This window comes from Podarcis melisellensis (genome assembly GCF_964234715.1).
Source record: "Podarcis melisellensis genome assembly, chromosome: 5".
Lineage (NCBI taxonomy): Eukaryota > Metazoa > Chordata > Lepidosauria > Squamata > Lacertidae > Podarcis > Podarcis melisellensis.
The window spans coordinates 60928761-60950854 of record NC_138537.1 but is presented as its reverse complement, the minus strand read 5'-3'; the positions used below and the strand labels follow the sequence as shown (position 1 = coordinate 60950854).

General features: G+C 43.1%; 1 protein-coding gene and 1 long non-coding RNA gene across 6 annotated transcripts in view; one reads left to right on the top strand and one right to left on the bottom strand.

Moving 5' to 3' along the window:
- LOC309370772 overlaps positions 1 to 22094 on the top strand; it is a 29262-nt gene extending 7168 nt beyond the window's left edge. Inside the window, exons 1-6 of one of the 4 annotated variants that reach the window (XR_014168674.1) lie at positions 3493 to 3582; positions 8045 to 8169; positions 10917 to 11078; positions 12791 to 12957; positions 17337 to 17460; positions 21360 to 22094. This is a non-coding gene — a long non-coding RNA (uncharacterized lncRNA). Of the gene's footprint in view, positions 1 to 3492; positions 3583 to 8044; positions 8170 to 10916; positions 11079 to 12790; positions 14681 to 17336; positions 17461 to 21359 lie in introns of those variants that run through there. The other 3 variants (XR_014168676.1, XR_014168677.1, XR_014168675.1) reach the window with 3 other exon arrangements.
- LOC309370737 (vertebrate ancient opsin-like) lies at positions 1617 to 8643 on the bottom strand. 2 transcript variants are annotated; one of them, XM_081912837.1, is made up of 5 exons: positions 7870 to 8643; positions 4918 to 5128; positions 4720 to 4837; positions 3296 to 3535; positions 1617 to 2514 (listed from the first exon to the last, which is right to left on the bottom strand). In XM_081912837.1, exons 1-5 carry the CDS (start codon positions 8234 to 8236, stop codon positions 2284 to 2286), a joined length of 1167 nt encoding a protein of 388 aa, XP_081768963.1. In that variant the 5' UTR covers positions 8237 to 8643; the 3' UTR covers positions 1617 to 2283. The 2 variants fall into 2 exon arrangements, with proteins under 2 accessions (XP_081768963.1, XP_081768964.1); XM_081912838.1 differs by having other exon boundaries at positions 3485 to 3535.

Below are 22094 nucleotides of genomic sequence, written 5' to 3'. Positions count from 1 at the left end.
TCTCCCATTGGCTGCATCGTTCCTTGTGAATTAGTGGGTTGTTCTTAGATTACTATGTCTTCAGTGGTTCTTCTCCAAAGGTGTGGCAGGAGGATTCAAGGACAATCAATGAAACATTTAAACATATCAGTGCAGTGTAATACAGTATAGTATGAAAATTAAAAAACCAGAAACAGTATCCACACCTCTCGTCAATAGCACTGGCTATTCTTCTACAGTTCTGTTAACATTGTGAATGGGGATTTTCAACTCTGACAAATATGAACGATCAGAAAAGATAAAGGCTTCTGTGCATTGATGAGGAGATGGGAGTTTGTCTCAAATTACACCATATATATATATAATTCTATGATTCTTCGAATTTAAGGCAATTCAGGGTTCTTCAAAGCGAGTTTGGTTCTGCTATCCTGGAAAACGCCATTTATTAACAGGAAACGGTGAGCATCGTCCATGATATACCACTTTGCTCAATTATCCCTTGATGCAATTAACATTCTTGCCAGACTTTGTAAATTATGTGGCCTTCATGTCCTCTGCATGATCCATATATCCTGAACTAAAGAAAAAGAGCAAAGCAGGCACACCTTTCAATGGGGAGGAAATAACAAGACATAATTGAGTTGTTGTATGTGGCTCAAATCGCTGATGAAATTATTCTTAAGCAGCTTGTGTTTGAGGGTGATCTTGAACACTGTTCGGTTTAAAGGCTGGATTGTTTGGAAAAGAATTCCAGGCGTTCAAATGATTTCAAAATTACATATGGTCAAAGACTGGGAAATAGTTTATGGCATTGGGGAGAGGTGTGTGTGTGTACACAAACACAAACAAACACACACACAAACACACACACACATTGTATTACACAGTTCTCTCATGATGCCACAGCATGGATGAATCATTTGTCACCAGTTGTCGTTTCTGGCTCAGCCATTACTGGCAGAAACCTGCTGAGCGATGATGTAGCTTTCCGAGCTACCTAACTTGATGAAATCATGGATTTGGGGGGATGAAAGGTAGAGAGATGAAGAAAGATGGAAACAGCCTCCAAATAACTTTTCCCCCAAAAAATTGCCCCTGTTTTGATTAAGTAAAAACATATAATTACTACACCATTTGACCCACTCTAGGTCCATGTAATTGCAAGAAGGAAATCCCATTAGTTGTTTTCCTAAAGCAGACAGATTGGGAGACTGGAGGTGGCCTGGGGAAACAACTGAGTTAACAAAACTTAGTTCTCCCAATGCCTTCATCTCCTTCCTGAGTGTTGAATCGCCTCACCAGTTTTTGAAGGATTGCTGATGACTTTGTAGCTTGCACTAGTGGGGACTCCCCAGCCCCCACAAAGGCTCCTAGCCCTGGGATGGTGGGTCAATCTCCATTCTGATAGCAGTGGGGAAACAATGAACAGAGAGGGGTAGGCATTATGTTAGGGAGGCAGAACCTCAGTTAAGTGTTTTTATTGATTTACTTGATTTAGATCCTGACTCAGCCATGAAACTCACTGTGGGTCAGATCACTTATCACTGAGACTAACCTAGCTCACAGGGTTCTTGGGATAAATTGGGAGCATTCTCTGAGCTTCTCGGAAAATGCGCAGAATAACAAAACACAGTATATGCAAAAATAAATAAGGCATGTTTATGTTACATACAGAATTTCTTAAACAGTTACACCTCAGACTCTCCTCTCCTCTGAAAATATCAGTCCGCCTCATTTGTAGATGAAGAAGGAAAACAAAATTCCAATCCAACAATTTCAAACAATTTCAGTGGAACAAGAAAAAGAAAATATAAAGAGTGATGTTAAGACTCTGGAGTAGTAAACTGTCTCCATGAACAATTATTTGTTATTTTCTTAAGGTCCATAACACAGATGGTATCTTCCAAATGTTACATTAATGCTGAAGCATGTGCATTAGATGAAAAAGCACCAACCACACAGTCTTATGTTTACCTACTTACATGTTAGTCCTAGGTAAGTGTGCATATTATTGTAGCCTAAATGGATTCATACTAGCTAATGAGCATGCTAAGCAATTGGCCTTGGCATTCTTGTTGGCTGCCATTTTGTGCAAATGAATGCTAACAATGGAATGGTTTACAGTGGGGACAGGGAACCAGTGGCCCTCCAGATGTTGTCAGATTTCATCTCTCATCAGCCTCAGTCACTGTGGCCAGTGGTCAAGGATTGGGGAGGGGGAATCATAATCCAACATTATCTACAGAACCACAAGTTCCCCATCCCCAGTTAGTAGTCCTGGCTCATCATCTTGAAGAGTTGCATTCACACTGGACAAACTTGATTTTCTGCGATGGTCAGCTGGGCGAAAGAATGGCAGCTGCTTTGCTCATCTTCACTTCTCCGGCTGAAGACAGTAAGAGGCGGTGCCGCTGTGGACATCTCTCTGCCATTTTTGCTGTGTGTCAACACTGCCCTTTCTGAAATTGGGTTCACGTTGGAGTCGGCAATATCTTGGCCACTGCATCGAAACAGTTGGATGAGACACTTCCGGAACTAGGAATGAAATCACAAATAATTATTGTTGTGCTGAAATTATGTGAGGTGTCCTGGAAAGGCATTGCAGGGGGTTGGGCTAGATGGACCTTTGGGTCCCTTCTAGTTCTACAGTTCTTTGTTTCTATGCTGCTTGTTCAAAGAGAAGGGTACACATGCCTAAAATGAACCACTAAAACAGGCGTCAGCAAACTCAGCAGGCAGCCAGTCCACTGTCCCTCAGACAGTGGGGGGCCGGACTGTTGTTTTTTTTAGGGGGGTGAACGAATTCCTATGCCCCACAAATAACGTAGAGATGCATTTTAAATCAAAGGACGCATTCTACTCGTGTAAAAACACACTGATTCCCGGACCGTCCACGGGCCGGATTTAGAAGGCGATTGGGCCGGATGCGGCCCCCGGGCCTTAGTTTGCCTACCCATGCACTAAAACAACATAATGGGCCAAGCCCCATCATCTCCTAAATCAGAGTATTCTCCCAGAAGTGGGAATGGTGGCCAATATCGTGGACAGTCTTCATCCCACACTTTCTAAAACCCTGCAACTGATTTTAATAGAGTTACTCTGAAGTAAATATATTCTGGAATGCAAGCCAGAATCGATAGCACATATAACAAGCTGAATAAAAGATGTCATAAATCATGGGAGTGAAGCAATAATTTAACACGTAAGTGGACAGAAACAATTTGTTAAAACAGGAATGGAAAAAACAAACCAGAAATGTTCCCCATGGACTCAGAAACAATTTGGTTTAAATACCCAAAGAGGAGGTGTGCAGTACCTGACTGTTCATAAAGGCATAGATAACTGGATTATACACCGTGGCCGTTTTTGAAAAGAACGCTGGAATGGCAGAGAGACGAGGGTCCAGTTTGATGGAAGGATAGGTGGTGACCAAGATTGAAAAGGCTGCGTAAGGAGACCAGCAAATTAAAAATGCAAGGATCATAATGACAACCATTTTGGTCACCTGTCTTTCAGGTTTCCTTGTAGAGCCCAGTCTGCCTTGAGTATCTGAAACCTTGAAAAGAGAGAGCGGGGGGAGATCTCGTCAAAAGCATGAGCAAAGTAAGGGCTTTCTACCTAGATGACATCTGCAAGCAGGGATACCAGTAGGATTTTTTAGACCCAGTTTATTTGTTTTCAGGGAGGACATATCTGAGCAAACTCCAAGTTTAGAGCATGTGTTTGAAGCCCAAGAGTATTCTACCTGTGCTCTCCTTGCTGCTGGAGAGAGTGGTAAACTCTGTGTTTTGAACCTAAGCAAGCACCCAGCCAATTCTTTTGTTATTCAACCCATACATGTGGGTCATAGAGATTCATATATTTAATTCCCCCGCAGTTTTCAGGACTCTGAACGTGTGTGACTCTCCTAACACATCTGCACTTGCAACTGTGTAGACGCTGTTGTTAAGATGAACCAAGCTGAAATGCAGTGCACTGTTTGCAAAAGGGAGTGGCATGACATGAGATATTGCAGTACCACCACTCTTGGCACGTTGGAAATGTTGGGATACTGCCCGGGAGACAAAGGCCATCATGCCCCCAAGCCGTCTCCATTGTGATCCATCGACCTCCCGTAGATAACGCAGTATCAGTCAATTAGCGACAGGAGCCCCAGAAATAGCTTGCCACATTCCAGAGCTGGTGCACGCTTTATCAGCAGAGTTTGTACAGCGAAAGATGCACTCAGGAGAGGATTATTTACAACTTTATTCAGTGTTGGTCAGAACAAAGGAAAAAACATGACTGCCTGCTTCGGTGTCTCAGGCACAGAGAGAGAGAAACGAAAGCAATAGACAAACAGAAACATCCTGTGAACAGGAAATACGTAGGCTGTGACTCACAACAGCCTGTCCCCTTTTTAAAGTGGAACGGAAATATCCTAACAGGAAATGCCATCACCAGATCTGCACTACTCATAAACATACTCCTGAACAGCACAAAGTGGGTCAGCCGCACAGGTGACGTCGTTCAGATTTCTGCTGCTCAGCTGAGCATCTAGACATATTCAACCTGCTCCTGGCCTAGGAATCTGCACTAATCAAATCGCAGCCTAAGATGTGCACAATATACATGACTAATTAAGATCCCAAAGTTTGGAAATTTGATCCATACAAAATCTAATCCTTTGACACAAAAGCCCACTGTTGCCAAAGCACTCCTTCAGAGGGATTCGTATCTCTTGCAAGTGTTCTCACCTACCTTTCTAAGTTTCCGCATCAGTTTTCCATAGGATATCAAAATCACCAATAAGGGCAGGATAAAACAGGTGGTGAAGAATGTAATGATGAAAGTACGGTTGTTGTAGTCTCCAGAATACCTATAAAAACCACACGAGGTTTTTAGGTTCTGCCGGATTAGGGCTGATCAAACAAATGCCGCACCCCCGAGTTGCCTTACCAGTTGGGTTCACACGTCGTTCCAATCTTGCTGGTAGTGTAGCTGCTCCACCCCATTGTAGGAGGGATGGTCCAGATGAAGGAGAAAACCCACACAAAGGCTACTCCCAGAGCTGCATGCTTCCCCCTGAGGCGCATGTTTCCCATGGGACGGCAAATCACAACGTAGCGCTCAAACGCAAGCAAAGCAAGGGACCAGAGGGCGACTATTCCTGCAACGAGAATGAGCTAAATTAGGGAGAAGAAGAAGTTGGTGTAACATATTGCAAGGATGGGGAACCTGTGGCTCTCCAGAAGCTGATGCACTTCAGGCCCCAGCATCCTTGACCACTGGCCATGCTGGTGAGATTTGGGAGTCCAACAATGTTTAGAAAGCTACAGATTTCCCACTGGATGGAGTGCTGGACTTTGACCAGGGAGATCTGAGTTCAAATCCCCAATCAAATGGACATGTGAAGCTGCCTTGTACCAAGTCAGACCAGGAAGTAGTTCTCTAGGGTTTAAAGCAGAGGGGTTTTCTCTCTGCTTTCTAGAGAGACAAGGGACCATCTGCAGGGTGGTCCCTTAGGACAAATGCGGCACTGCTCCCACCACCTCAGTCTGCCATCAACTACTCCCCACCTGCCTGCTTTCTTCAGTCCAGGGAGCGGCCAAATATTGTTTAGAATGACTTCTTCTGGGGCTATCAAAACAAAGGCAATGCATCTGATCTGAATTGGAGGCAAAGCGCTCAGAGAAATGGGGTGCTTAGAATTCTGCATTCATGGAACTTTCCAGGATTAGAAGCAATTTGGCACAGTTCAGCCCGTTTAGAATGCCATTGATTCTAAAGGGGGGAGTTGTCTGTGTTTTATGATGCTGCTGAAATAAAGGGGACATGAAGGAACTTAAGTTCAGTTGCATGATGATGATGACATATTTGAGGGGAGAGCTTGTTGGATGTTACAGGGAAAGCAGAAGTGGGCTGGGCTGCTTGCACTGGTCTGTAACATCCAATGGGAAACCTACACTGGGCACATGTACAAAAGGAGTCATTGCAGTGATGTGGTTAGAGTGTCGGGCTAGGACCTGGGAAACCAGGGTTCAGCTCCCCACTTGGCCATGAAGCTCACTGTGTGACCTCAGGCCAGTCCCTGCCTCCCAGATGAACCTGCCTCACAGGGACGTTGTGGGGATTAAATGAGGAGGAGAGAAGATCCATGTACGCCACCTCGCACTCCTTGTGGGGAAAAGTGGGATATAAATGCAATCAGCCAATAACTGTTAGATACAGAAACTCTGTGTGTTGTGCACTGATTAACCTTATGTTGCAAGAAGCACTACCAAACACATGTCACTCATGCACTCAGTTAGCAGAGCATGTACAAGCTGCTCAGCATTTACAAGGAATCATTTTAGGAATGGTAGGGGAGGAGGTAGGTTGTGGTTTGGGAGGTACAGTAATATGCCACTGAAATGCTCCAGTGACAGTAGAGGAAGGCAGATGTTCCTGCTGAGCAAAACAGAGAAGTGATTGAAGTAACTTTACCCCAGTCCAGTATCTTCTCCCTATAAGTCACACATCCTGCAGGAATTATAGCCTATGGCATTGGCTAGCCCAGCCTGTTGCAAGCCAAACTTCTCTTAACCCCTTCTACCGGCTCTTAAAATGTGCATTATAGAATATAGATGCTATATTCACATTGGCTGTACCTCCTTGCTTTCTGTTAGGACCACTGCACTGTGGAAGAGTTCACTCTTTGCCAGCAGTCAGTGTTGCTATTGCTAGAAGATTCGGGGGGGAGGGGGAGACCTCCCATTGCCATTCCCCTGAGAGTGCTTCAAAAAGGATGTGATGATTGTCCTAGGAAAGCATTATTGCTCTTGACCTGCAGACGGAAATAGCTCGTCAGACGGCCCTTTGCAAAGGCAATTTCCAGCACAGGTCCATGTGGAACAACCATCACCGAGACACAATGTGCTGTTGTAAAGTAGGTAGTATATTAGATTTGGACTAGGGAATCCTGGGTTCAAGGCCCCCATACAACTCTGAAGTTCCCTCGGTGGCCTTAAGTTGCTAGTCCTCAACTTCATGGCATTACCGTGAGAAGAAACTGGAAATATATGTATCTATGTAAAATGGGATAGTCCCAAGTTTAATCCCAATGGGAACATAGGCAGTACTGGACCGGTGGTCTGACTCACTAAACAGGTAGCTTGCTATGTTTGTAATCCAGCATAATTGCCCTGAAGTAGCCATGTGGACGGCACAAAGATAGAACCAATTAACTGCTAGATTTCACCTAGGAATGCTATTTGACAAGCTAGGTGCAAGTGTGTTCAGAGAATATGAAGATTGTGAGGATTCATTGGCTAGCAGAAGGAGCCCTCTTTGGGTGACCTGAGATGCAGAGTAATTGACCAATTAACCAGATGAAGCACCACACTTAATCAACGAAGAGCACTTTAATTGGTTAATAGCCCTGAGTTACAATACCGTTATTTTTCAGGGAGACACGCTTCAACATTATCACTTCAAATTATAAAAGGTCCCCCAGAAAGCATGTCTCATACCTCCCCCCTCACCCTGGAGTTTGGGTTCTGTAGCACACAGGATTTCTTCTAATGTGTGCAAAGAGATAAATCCCTATTAGCAATCACAAAGGCGCTTTTGCTAAATCTCATAAACGGATAGCTGCTAGCAAACCTTGCTGTGTTATCTTCAGAATGAAAAGCTCAGTAACAGCAAGCGCAAAAGAACTCAGCAATCGTCCCAAGGTACAGCATGTCTGTGAGCCGGTCCCTTTTGCCTGCAGACTGTAACAGTGCAGACCTATGTATACTTCCTTGGGGAAATAAGACTCAGTGGGATTGACTTTGGAATAAGCATGCATAGGATTGCACTGTTATTTAAGTGCATCTGCAAGTGTAACTTACATCGAGGGCTGGGAAGATCAGTAACCTTTTCACTTACCAAAGAAGGTGACCGCAAATCCTTCCAGCACACATGCCCAGTGGCCCATGAAAAAATAACCCTTCAGATTAGTCAAAAAGCTGATTGTGCCCCCAATCAAGGAGACCAGGAAATCGGCCACGGAGAGGTTCACGATGACATAGTTTAGAGGTTGCCTCAACTGCTTGAATTTCAGAGTCACCAGGATGACGGTAAAATTCTCGAAGAGGGACAGGGAAGTCACCAAGAACATCAGAGCAGAGAGAAGGTGGAAGTTCCAGGGTTCGATGAAGTCCAGGGGTTGCAAGAACGGATCCAAAGGTGAGGAACTTGCTGGGGGATCTAGCAGCAAGGATCCATTTTCAGGTTCTCCCATCAGACCATCCATTTTTGTCTTTCAACATAGAAGAACAAAGCGTGCCAGGGAATATCAGCACAACTAATCAATCACAGTCATCTTCCTAAAATGAAATTTCTTCTTTATAGTAGAAGGTTTGGTTTCTTTAAAAACAAAGGAACAACACTCTTGCAGTCTTGCAAACTAAAGTTCTGAATGGAAAGGAGTTTGGTGCTTGTGGTGGGATCATGCCCAAGCAAAGTAGTCTCTGGCAAGCCATCTGGTCTCCTCCTTTTTTTCTCTTTGCAGCTGCCACCGTCTCCCTGCCAGCAAGATTAAAGGAGCAAAGGGCTTCTTTCTTGTGATTCTTCAGTGAGGCAGCCAACAGCAGTGCAGGGATGGCCCTGGCTGCAGCTGCTCTAGCAGGGGAGAGATGAGGAGGCTCAGGCAGGCATGCCTTGCCTGCTCTTGAGAATTAGAGAGAAGGAGCCTTCTCTTCATTAGCCAGGAAGGGGGGGGGGGAACGCCTTCCTCGTGTTCTCTCACAGCTGTAATTGGAACAGAGTGGAGGTTTCTTTCTGCCAGATCTGCTGGAAAAGAGGATGACCAGACAGCATCACAAAGGCAATTGGATTGATACCTGGGCAGGTAGATAATGAGGCACAACGAACCTCTTTGGCACCATTAATGCAGCGACACTGAATGCCTACAACTAAATTGTGGCAATTACTGGCAAAATTTGATTTTTAAAGTATATCATTGCAAAGAGGTGGCGGTGACATTACCTTTTGTAATGTCTGTTGCCTTTTCTTCCAGTAGTGCATTCAAACAATTTGTTTTAATAAAATGATTGCTGATTTCTAGAGGGAGCAAATATGCTCCTCGCACCTTTCCATGATCATAACACCCCCACCCCTTTTTTATAGACTCATAGCATCAAAGCATTGTAGGGTTGGAAGGGAACTGAGGGTCATCTGGTCCACCCCCTGCATTGCTTGAATCTCAGCAGGGTGAAGGCGCCTGCCTGATATCAAAAGCCATACAACTGCTGCATTGTATGTCGTGTCTGCAAGCTTCTCTGGTTAGCAAATCGGCTCCAAAAGGCTGGTGATCCCTATAGTCAGAACTGATGGGAACTAAAAACTCAGAGCACTGTCCTACACAGAGGTGTAACCAGACTCCTTTTAGAGATGAGTAACTGCTGCATTTGAAATAATTGGATTGCAAGCAATGTAGATGGTAAAGTTACCTGCTTGTAGTGGAGCTTGACTAGAAAGAGCATAGTCCAGAAGAGGCAGAGAGACAGCACTGAGGACCACCCACCATCTAAATGATTTTGCACCAGAGGCCTTTTGTATACCAATCCATCTTCAGCTGGGGCCTTCTCTGTCTAGACTTTAAACTAGTCTCCCTGCAGCCATATGCCAGGCCCCCTCTTGGCCACTTTTAATTAGTCAATGGATAGATCAATTTTATTCAAGTGCAGTTGTCCTAGCACTTTAAAACAACCTCACTGAACACAGTTTCTGAAAGCTAGGTACAATATTGCTCTTGGGACAGGTAGCAGAAGAATCTACCTCTGAAACAACATGCCTCTTTCCCCAGCCATTTCAAACAATATGGTCCCAATTTATAGATCCCAGCAAATTCCAGAATAGTTCAGATCCTGTATGTTCATTTTGGCCCAAACAGTTTATATCTTGTTGCCTGGTTGCGATCCTGGTGTAGGTTTCATGCCATAAAGAGAACACTTTTCAGGGTTTGGTCTGCAGGTTCTTTGAAAGGTTAACTTTTTCTGCAATCAACAGTGTTTCTCTGCAAATATGTTGTAAATTTAGGGCAGTTCCAACACACACATTTAAAGCACATGGTATCCCCCAAACAACCCTGGGAACTGTAACATGTTAAGGTCTTAATCTCAGAGCCATGGGTACATTGGGGAAAATATTCCTGCATTGCAGGGGGTTGGACCAGATGACCCTCATGGTCCCTTCCAGTTCTACAATTCCATGATTCTATCTTCAGAATTATAGCTCTGTGAGGAGGAAATTACACTTCCGGGGTTCTGTTGGGGAAGTCATGTGCTTTAAATGTGCATTAGATGTGCCTTTAAATGTATGGTGTGGGGATCTGTCTGTAGTCAACAAATCCATTGAGCCTGAGCTTATGGCTAAAGGGCAGCAGACTTAAGTGTGAATATCATCATTTTACCTAACACAGCTGCAGAACAAAAAGCAACTGGAGAGAACTGTGCTAAATGATATCCAGTGTCAGAATTGTATGTGGCAGTTTGAAAACATGAACTGAATTTACTAGTCCCTGGAGAGAGGTGCTAGAAGAAACAGGATATTAAATCAGCAAGATATGAGTTGCTGTTATTCTTGGATTTACTCCATGGAGCTAAAATTGAATAGATGAGAGTCTATTGGTCTCACAAGGTGATGGCCTCTAATGAGATGGGGTGCAAATTCATTCACAGAAGTGGCCACAGATCCTGAAAAACCTCATGTGCCAATCAGTGTTACATTATGAAAGCCTTCACTGTGCAGAGAACCTAAGACTCTAGGACTTGGGTGGAGGTGAAACCTGAGGAAAGCATTTGCTCACATTGTCAGTGAGTTTCCTCATTGGTTTTTGTTGTTGTTCAAACAATGCAGGAGGGTTGGGTGAGTAGACCTTTGACAGCAACGCCAGTGCAGCTCTGCTACCCTTCATTTTATGATTTCTTCAGCCAACAGGTGATGGTCAGTTTCATGGTTCAGCTCAGCCTGTCCCCACGCCAACAGACAAATGAGCCCCCATGTTACAGCTGTAGGAGTGTAGCAATATCAAAGCAAGAGAACATTGACAACTGCAAGCCTTGCCAAAACTGAACCAGCATGGTTCTGCAAAGGTAAGTCCTATCAGAGTTATCTAAGTAGAGGTGATCCAGCTTGACACAGTTTTCTTGGACTTTCAAAAAGCTTCCAACAAAGTATCTCACCCAAAGACTCTTAACACTCATAGAATAGGCATCTAGTTGGCCATACGAAAATATATGCCTACATCCTAGGCACCCCCTACTGAGTTGCTTTAGGTTGCCTTTTAAACTTCTGACAATGGTCCTGATATAGCTTTGCTCTAATTCATTGTGAGAAATTAAAATAGCAGCCTTAGTGGTGGCTTTGGGGGGCACAGTTTAAATGTTCCACAATGCCCTGGTGTGATGTTATGTCATGGCATTGTGGGAAGTTAAAATGGTGGCTCCTGGAGTCAGCCACCTGCCACTGCAAGGAAAGCCCAAGCGGGCCTACCTGGGCCTCTTCTGAGTGAAGAAAAAGGATGTGTGAATCAGCTTCTGCCAACTGGTTGCTAAATGTGTTAACTGATCCCACTAAAAAGCACTGAAGGGAAGAAGTGATTCAGTCCGTGATGACAGATCTGCAGCAGCCCATTCACAGTCCTGATGTGATAAAGATGAATGTGTGAAACAATCTATTATTATTATTATTATTATTATTATTATTATTATTATTATTATTATTATTATATTTACCACCTGCCCTTTACCATAAGGTCCCAGGGTGTGCCACAAAATTTAAATACAACATTAAAAATAGTTTAAAACTTGGGAGACTCTTTTTTATATTGGATTACCTCTAAATTGTCAACAAAAGTGCTTTTGCAGTTTCATAAGCTGCCATTATGAGATGGGAAAGGATGATAGGAGTGTGAGAAGTGGTGTTTCATTACATAGGGGAAAGAAATGAAAAATGAAAGAGTTAGAAATCAGGTCAGGAAATTAGATCAAGAGGAAAACAGCTAATCTTTGTTACAGTTTCTCTCATGTGGAAATCCAGCTTTCACCAATTTTCTGACTAATCTGGAGAGAGAAATTTACATAAGGACTATGTCTGTCTGTCTGTCTGTCTGTCTGTCTGTCTGTCTGTTATATTAAGAGAGAAGGAGGGGAGCGTCCAGTTTTCCAACTTTTTCACATTTGAAACCTAGTTTCAGATCTGTTTGCCGGGATTCTGACTAGCCAGTGTTTGATATTTCTTTGGGAGGAGTTAAGCTGGGAGATGGCATTTTGATATCTGCAGATCTGTCTTGGGTGTTTTGAATGGGACCAAACTCATTCCTGGAAAGGGGATGGAGCAGGGCTGTGCGTGTGTGTCTTTGTGTACAAAGATTCAGACTTGCTCTTTGAGACAGAGAGTGAGATATGCAAGTTACCTGAAGCACCCTGGGTACAAACTAACTCTCTCTGGGGGGATCTAGTTTGAAGCAGTGGGGATGCTGGTGTGTTGGGAGCACAAATAGGCTGCATTCCAGTTGTGCAAGCTATTGGGCAAATGTGAAGCTTTCAAATGATACAGCAATACTATTGGCATATGCCAAGGTCTCATGATAACCTACTTTGTTCAACTTAATTATGAATCTGAACTGCTTGGTTCTGGCCATATTGGCTGGCAACTGACCTCAGGTCCCAGCAAAACCCTAAAAAGTGGGCAAAGTTGATTGGTTTCCCACACACATAGGCACACCTAGGCCTAATAACCAATCTCCTTTTGCTGTCACATTCTCATACAATTGTCTTTTTGCCATCTTTTCTCTGTTCCCTAGGTGCAGCTTCTGAATAGGATCCACTTATTATCAGATAGAAGAAGATCTGCCTTTAGGAGGAAGAAACACATCCCTGATGCAGCCTGAAAAGGCTACACTACATGCAAGAGGCAGAGGCTACAAGAGAGAAGAAGCCAGCAAAATGTCATTGAATTTGCAGATAAGGCGTCTAATATATTGATGGAAAAATTGGGAGGGAATATGTTCTAAAGGCTAGACAAGCCGTGAATTTAAGGTGTCTGCTTTACAGTTACTTTTTGCTGAGAAGCGCACTGTACATTTTATAGCTATATAAAAGGCAGGAATTCAAGAGCAGAACTTTTTTTAAGCATGGCTAGGAATATCCATAGATGTCTGCCTGTCCTGCAGCCATTAAAGGTACAGTCTTTGTCAGGAAAAAATAGAACAGCTGTATGTTGATTTAATAGCCGTCAGAACTTCAGCCAGAATTGAACATGGCATGAATGAGCCTTGGCTTGTGTCTGTCCTTTGTCTACTCCTACTCCAATGCGACCACATGAGAAGATCATTTCAGTTATTCCTTATATCCTATTTCTCCCACCAGAGGGAAGCCCAAAGGGGTAAACAGCAAACAACTTGCTTAACACAAAATATCATTTTGGAGGAAGTAGATAGAACTTGAATAGGCCTTTCACTGGGACAGCCTAGAAGATGTTCCTCTGCTGGCTGGTGAATGTTCATGGCAGCTGAGGGGGAGCACCAGAAGTGATGGAAATAAGCAGTTCTCCCCTGGCTTCCAGCTTGTTACTTCATTTGAACACAACAAACTGGTGTCAATTTTAGCTATGGTTTCTTTCAAATAAGCCGAACGTTAAACTAAGACAAATTGCAGTTAGTTTTACATATGGCTTCTCCAAACAAGCCAACTTCAAACTGTGCCTTGGCTTCTTCAGATAAACCATGGGTAGGCAAACTAAGGCCAGGGGGCCAGATCAGGCCCAATCGCCTTCTAAATCCAGCACACAGATGGTTCGGGAATCAGCTTGTTTTTACATGAGTAGAATGTGTGTTTTTATTTAAAATGCACCTCTGGGTTATTTGTGGGGCACAGGAATTCATTCATATATTTTTTCCAAAATATGGTCCGACCCCCCACAAGGTCTGAGGGATAGTGGACCGGCCCCCTGCTGAAAAAGTTTGCTGACCCCTGAGATAAGCCATAGTTAGTACTAACTACCATGCCTGTACCGTAAGTACAAACTGCATTTAGTTATACAGTATGCAGAAGAAAATGCTTCCAATCATCTTACATCCACACTGGAGAGGGAAGAGACCAGACTTGTGCCCAGAACATTGAGCTATGGTTTAGTTAGTGCATGGGTCATGATCTGTTTTCAGGTTGTTCATACGTCGTCTTACTACAGTGGTACCTCGGGTTAAGTACTTAATTCATTTCGGAGGTCCGTTCTTAACCTGAAACTGTTCTTAACCTGAAGCACCACTTTAGCTAATGGGGGCCTCCTGCTGCCGCCGCGCTGCCAGAGCACAATTTCTGTTCTCATCCTGAAGTAAAGTTCTTAACCCGAGGTACTATTTCTGGGTTAGCGGAGTCTGTAACCTGAAGCGTATGTAACCCGAGGTACTACTGTGATGGCTCACTCTATGGTTTTCGGTGCATTTCTCTATCACTTTCTTAACCACAAAGACCCATTGTTTATTTGTTTATTTAAAAATGGAATTTTTTTGCCCTAGGTCAACAGAGCATTTTCATCCACTATTAATTTGATACACCTAAATTTCCTGATATGCACTTGAATCCCTCCCACAAAATACTGATAGTATGGAGCCACCAGAATAGAAAATTAATGTGCAGTGTGGGGAAAAGCCCAACTGTAGAAATGACACAGCATTCAGCCCCCACCCCACTCCCACCCCAAAAAGCAACTACTGTGACTTAAATTCTAACAGCAACAACAAATTAGTTAGCAATCACCCCTGCTCTGCAAAGCAATTTGGTTGCACACTGATGTTTTCAGCGAGCAAAGCAATACAACTGCATTTCGTGTTGTAGCAACTAGGCTGTCTTATGCCACTAGGTGTAATTGAATTACTTCTGGAAGATGACAAATTTACAGTGTATCAAATATTTTTGGCTCTGTGTCATAAAGCTAACCTTGTCCCCATTTGTTAATTGCCTCCTCATTTTCTGATGGGCATTCTGATAAATGCAGACCTCTGGCTCTCAGAAGTTGTTTTCATGTATTTGGGAGCCTTCACTGATATCTCGCTTTGATGGCTCATTTGGTCTGCCAGGCTTGTGTATTCCTCAGTTTGTCTGCCGGAGAAATAACTTGTTTATTTTCTCCTTTAAAAAGTTCTTTTTTTTCCTTATCTAAACCCACACACACAGTTAATACCACTTTATCAGACACAAGACTTTGTAAACCAAGAACAGCTTTAACTTTTAATATGTTTCTTTTTTTAAAAAAATGCAAACCTAGTTATTTATGCTGAGTTCATTTCATTTATAATCAACTTTGCAATGTATGTTTTTTCTGTGCAGAGTTTGTGGAGTTCAAGCCATGCTAAACCAAGCGTTGTTAGGTGGTTTTGTATCTGTGCAAAGTTGCCTGATGCACACCTGGGGAGAGCCTTGGGCATGTTAACAGCTGGACAGTGTGCTGCCATGGGAACCAATAGGTAACCAACTGCTTCTCAAAATAAAATCAAGCTGGGCAACACGTGGGCTTCATTGCTGTCCTGGAGGCCTTCACGGCATGGCCTATGCTGTTGTCCATGTTGCCATCTGCTGCTGAACTTGCACAGCCTTCTTTGCTTGAGTGCCCCAACTCCCTGCCCAAGCATGGAGAAAGGAACACTTTGCAAGCCCTTTCCTGCCCTGTGTAAGATTGCAGCTTAATCCCAGGCAAGGAAGGGTTACTAAGGGCTGCACCTCTGCTTGCTTTGCTTGCCAGTTATGCCTAAGCCCCCCCCCCCCCGACCCTTAGACCTTGCCAAATCTACCTACTCTTCCCTTAGACCTCCTTCTACTCCTTCCTCCAGCTCCTACTACCTGACTCACACCAACAACGCCATTTCAGACTCAGCAGTGGAGACTGATAAGGGCAGATAACAGCAGATTAAGACACCTGGTGGGCAGCTGGCCTGTCCTGACATTTCCTCTATGGGTCACCTCTAGGCCACTCACCTGCCTGCCTGCCTCCATCTCTGTCTCCCTCCACCACTTCCTTCTCCTCACCCTCCAACGATGCTGCGATGGCCCAGCAGCTTTTAGAAGTCTATTGTCATGTTGTAACTCATAGCTCTATCTGTTGGCAGCCAAGCAAACTGCAGTGTGATGACAACCTTGCCCTTTTATTATACGTAAAGATAATCATACATTCTTAAAAAAAAATACAATCTTTTCTTGATTGCGGTATGATGTCCATCTATAACAAGTCTTTTAAAAAGTCATGTGCTTAGTAACATCTCCAAATCCTAATTATAGGATTATAGTTGCCAAGTTAATCATGTGAAAAGGATGCTTTCCACTTCCCTGATCTGATCAGATTATCATTTTTGAAGAAGACCCAGCAAGGTCAGCCTGGCCCTTTTGCTGACATCCTTTTGGCACCAGGTAAAAACTCACCCTTTCTCTCCATGCCTTTGATAGACTGAGCTCAGTTTGTTTTATTATTAGTGTGCTGCGAAAGCTCCCTAACATTGTTTTTTATACATTGTATGAATATGAATGTTTTATGTGATTCCCCCATGGTATAATGTATTATGTATATGTTTTTAAATGTTAGTCATCTCACCATCATCATATCCACACTGCAGTAACTCCTATTGATCTGTGCTTTTCCACAAATGCCCATGGCCATAATCTTGGACCTAAGAATCTAGGGCTGGATTCAACTAAACACTTGCTCCAGCAGGAACCAGGGCAATGAGTACTGCTAGTGCAATGAGGTTTTCCCCCATCCCTCCCCATATCCCCCCCTGGGGCCCCCTAAAATGGTCCTGGGGGCTGAGGAAACCCCCAGCACACAGGAGATGGGATATTGTTTTATCTGGCAAGCTGAAATGCCTTGCTCTGATGGAACAATCATAAAAACACAATGTTGAACACTTCCCCTAGGTATATAATAAAGCATCCGCTTCCTACTGTTTGGCAGTGTAATGCAGATGAAGTCTTTACAGCATCAGAAGCTTTTCCTGCTCTCTCCACAGATGTGTAGCGATCATTTCTCGCTTGAAGGTTCATCAGGCAAGAACATGCATTGCTCAACATTATTACAGACTCTGCTCTGTCTCCTAATAGGACAGATATTGAGGGCACTATGGTCATTTAAATGATCTATACTCTGGCTGTATTTGTACTTCCTTCTGTTATGAAACAGGGTCCCCTTTTACAGATGTGTGTTTCTGATTGCCATGTGATTATTCTATGGGACATTGCAAAATTTGGAGACTTGTGACTTTCGAAGGAAGGTTGTGTTTCAGTTTGTGTATTGTTTTAGAAACTGCGAATTGCCTTTAAATGCAAATTGAATCAAATTTCTTTCCCGTCCGTAGTTTTTAGCATCCCTTCTGAAAGCAATCTGACTCACCTTGCTCAGGTCACTTTAGGAGCAAAGGTGCTACATGCTATAGCAGGATTGAGTGGAAATTGGTCTTTCCACTGCACTGAATGCTGCTCTTGAGAAGTGAGTTGTTATATGAACTATAGTGGAAACGTTATTGTACCATGGAGCCCTCTTGTGGAGCATTTAAGTTCTGTCCTGAGCAAATCCTGCAGTTAATGTTCACCTAAGCCAGGGAGGGTGCTAGCTGCATCTCTCCAAAGGTTGCTGAGCTACATTATTTTTGACCATATTAGATGGAGCTAATTGGAGTTGCAGGCCAACAACATCTGAAGGGCCACAGATTCCCCACCACGATATAGATTATCCGCTCCTTTCATAAACCAACTTTTCAACTACGTACGTGTGTTTTTTCAAGTTTGGGAGGACCAGAGTTAAAAAGTAAGGAAAAACCAAACTAAACTGAAAAGCACTTCTTATTTGGCTATATTGTCCTCTCAAAGCAAGTTCAAAATTGTCACGCAAGTCATACAGTTTGCAGTTGCTGTCCACAGAAATATTGAACAAACGTCAGTGCTCCAGGTCAGCTGAAAAATCACTAGGTCCAGAGTGCATCCTGCATAATGTGTGGAGCCAGTTGTGTGTCAAGATGGACCAGCTGTGGTCATGACAACCATTGCATTGCCTGTATTAATAAGGCAGCCTTGGCAAGACTATTGAGACCCCCAGATCAGGGTTTCTCAAACTTGGGTCTCCAGCTGTTTTTGGACCACAACTCTCATCATCCCTAGCTAGCTGGACCAGTGGTCAGGGATGATGGGAATTGTAGTCGGAAAGCAGCTGGACACCCAAGTTTGGGGAACCCTGCCCTAGATCCTCCAGCTCCCATTAGCATCAATGATCAGAGATTGTGTACATTGTAATCCACAACATCTGGAGAAACTTTGGCCTGCCACCTTCTTTTCAGGAGGAGGCTCATTAATTAGATTTTCACCTTGCCTGCACATTCAGGAAGTCAGACAAAGCACCTCTCTGCAGCTCAGTGAGTGAGAATCAATAGATCCTATAAGCCAGCTCTCTATTTATTGGCAATTTGTTCCCGAAACCCCCACTATAGTTTATCAGTAAGAAAGGAACCTATTTAGAGCACTAATGACTTGCAGCAAAGCACATCCGTCTAATTAGAATGAGGACAAACTATGTCTTCATTTGGCTTACAAAAAGAACACTGACATATATCTTAAATTGTGGGTGGTCGGGGGGAGTGAGCATGGCATGTAGCCTTCTCTCATTAGAAGAGGGAGAGCAATTTGGAACGCAAACAGATTTGTCCCAATTTGACCTATGGGAGTTTTTGATCGACCAAGCTTACCAAGCCATACTCTTTTGCCATCACCCCTGCAATTTCCAGTCCCAGGCAAGCAGCAAGGAGGCAAGGGGAAAGTTATGTTTCTGAGGTGAATAAGCCACCATATGTCGCTGATGGGATGTGAGATCAAGGCAATGGACCACAAATTGTGCAGCTTTGCCTTAACCAGAAAAAAAACCAATAATAGGGCCGTGCATCACAGCTGCCTGGGGCCTTCAAAGAAGCCAAGTCTGTCACCTTCGGCATGTGAGCATTTTGTTGCGCTTGGGAAGGAAGAACGGCTGTAGGCAGTGGCAAGTATGCTATGCTAGACAGAGAAGCTCTCATAGCCATCTGACTCTGTAGGAGCATTCAGGGCAGGCACAAGCTTAGAGAGATTCAAGGTGGTCTGATGGAGAAGGGCAAAGAGCAAACTTCCAGCCATTCAGGAACTAGAATGGCCCTGTGATTAGGCGACTGGACTAAGGACAGCACACATATTATATTTGCTAGAAGGTCTCCCACACAAGCTTAAATTATTCTAGCTTTGTCCCTGCCCTCTCTGCTGAATTCTACAAGGGCCACACTGAGGAGGAGGAAACTGACAGGCAGTGCCAACCCCAGGAATGGTTGTAAGCGACAAGGCAAAGGAATGGCTGAGGGCAGGTTGAGACTGGTGGGGCAGTGCCCGCCCACCCTCATGGAGCAGCCTCCGCTGAAAGGAACCTCTTTGGCAGGGTCGACCCACCCATGAGGCAAGGTGAAGTAACTGCCTCAGGTGGCAGGACCCCCAGGGGCAGCAGATCCCAGTGTAGATCTCTATTTCCCCCTCTTGTTCCTTCACTCGTCCCTTCTTCCTTGGCAGGGAGGGGGCATCATTCTGTGCTTTGTCTCAGGCACCAAATGTCAGGTCAGTCCTACTCTTTGGATCCCTAACATTAGTAGAAATATACTGAGCAATTCTGCAGAATAACATTAGGAGCAAGCACCTTTCGTTAGACTGGGAGTCTGTGTTATGTGACTAGCATAGCTGTCAACTTTTCCCTTTTCTTGCAAGGAATCCTATTTGGAATAAGGGAATTTCCCTTTAAAAAAGGGAAACGTTGACAGCTATGGTGACTAGCCAACAAGCACAGCAGAAACTTTGGCATTAAGGGGAAACGTTCTTGGTGTTCAGTTTTCAAGTTGCCACTGCAGTGCATGAAAATATCCAGCAGGTGGCATTACTTGCACTCTAATATTGATTCCTATTGATTCTTTGCTGGTCAAAGGAGAGAGACCACAGCACTGCTGGTTTTCAACTGTTGGGAGGGAGAAACATATAAGGTTGCAAACATCAGCAGCCTGGAGCGTTTTCAGTAAAAAAGTAACAGTGCAATTCTATACATGTCTACTTATAAGTCTCACTGAGCACAAGGCAAGTAAATGTTGGATTGTAACCTAAATATCTATGATTGTGGACTTAATATTTCCATCATATTTATTTGATCTTTGCATCCTGCTTACTTTATATAAAATAAATAATGATAACATCTTAAACACTATTTTTCAGCCCACCAGCTACTTCTAGTGATATGTACAGGGAAAGATCTGGCAAATGTATTTCCAGGAGTCCATAAGCACAGAACTAAAAAAATTAAATATGTCTGAATGACCACAATGCACAGCTTAGAATCAATGTCTGAATTGTAGAAAATCAGACAATGAAATGACTGTTGGTACTAAATTCAATATACACAGATGAATCTGATTAAGTTTACAATAATACAGATTATAGACTTCAGGATAGCAGAGCTGTATAGGAAAACAGAAACAAACAAAATGACAGAGCTGTAGACATCTTCAGAAGTGCTGAAGACACCCAGTCACTTTCCAAATATCATATTCACAAGCCTAGAATTAAAAAGGAAGGACTTCAACATAGTATGTATATACAATATATATTCAATGTGATCTTCAGGTGGAAGAACGTCTGCCTACAGTCATACAATTATAATAATAATTGCATAAGCTAGGTAGTCCTAATCACTTAGAAAGTTTTTATATAGTTCTGATTGATTAGTACCACCCATATTTTCTATGAGAAACACCTGGAAAGAAGAATTTTTGTAACGGTAACTCTCCAATTATCGTACTGGTTAATATTTACTCACACACACACTTACTTACTTACTTACTTACTTACTTACTTACTTACTTACTTACTTATTTACTTATTTACAGTATAATGCCAAAATTGGCTTCTTGGTGGTTTCCAAAATATAAAAACTAGTTACACAAACAATCCCATTAAAACAACACAGCAGTTAAAACAGGAGGCTCAGTTCAAGAGATCAAGGGAACACATGTAACAGGGGAACCTTCAAAAGCCAAGGGAATGCCCATACAGATGAGCCCTCTCGTATTTCAGCAGGGAGTGCAATTATTCCGTAATGACTGCATCTGTATAATTTCAAAGCATGTACAGTTTTAGCTAATTAAATGTAATTTGCTAATAGTGTCCTGAATTTGTAGGCACTTGAGCACCTCTGCCTATAAGATAATATAAACTGTATGTATAGTCTTTTAAGCTAGGCTGATATAATAATTGATACATCAATAATAATTGATAAAAATAAATGGTGCCTTCCAAAGTGTGGTGCAACATTGTAACCATAGAATATCTCTATTACAGACAACTCAGAAACTCTCCCCCTTTACAAGTGAAATTTTGGATAGCACTACTATACTGAAGATTGCTGCAACTGGATCTGCTTTTTAACCAGGGATTTCAACCTTCACTTCTCTCTGTCACTTGTCCTCACCAAGCACACGAAGAAAGCAAACCGTACTCTTCTATTGAAATGGACAGTGCTATCTAATAAACATCACTAACCCCAGAAATTAAGATCTCTTCTGCACCTAGGTGTACAAAATGGAATGAGAATTAGGACCGTAAGCTTCAGGTCCCTGCAGCTTGATCTTGTCTATTGACTGAATTCCATTGATTGGGAATTGCCTCGGATTGCAACCTTGGCCATGTGATCCACAAGCCATTTAAGCCAAGATTCTCAGTTGCGTAAATGTTTTAACAGATTTCTGGGTTGTCACAAAGAAAAACTTCAGACTTTGCGGTGATGCTGTACTTCTTTCATGAATCTCTCCCTAATGAAAGACGTGCCAAAGGCAAACATATAATGCAGCCCTGTAAAGGCATTTTGCCCAGGCTGGAAAGAGAAGAGCCATATATTTCTTCGCAGAATACTTGGTGATATCCACCAAGTCAAGCAAGTCAATAAACAGGACAAATACCCAATTAATGAGTAACAAGTGCTGTTGATGACAGATATAAATTATCTATTGCATTCCGAAAGGTGATAACAGCATGGAAAATCACAGGTGCCCAAGGGGGAAAAATTAATATATTGGA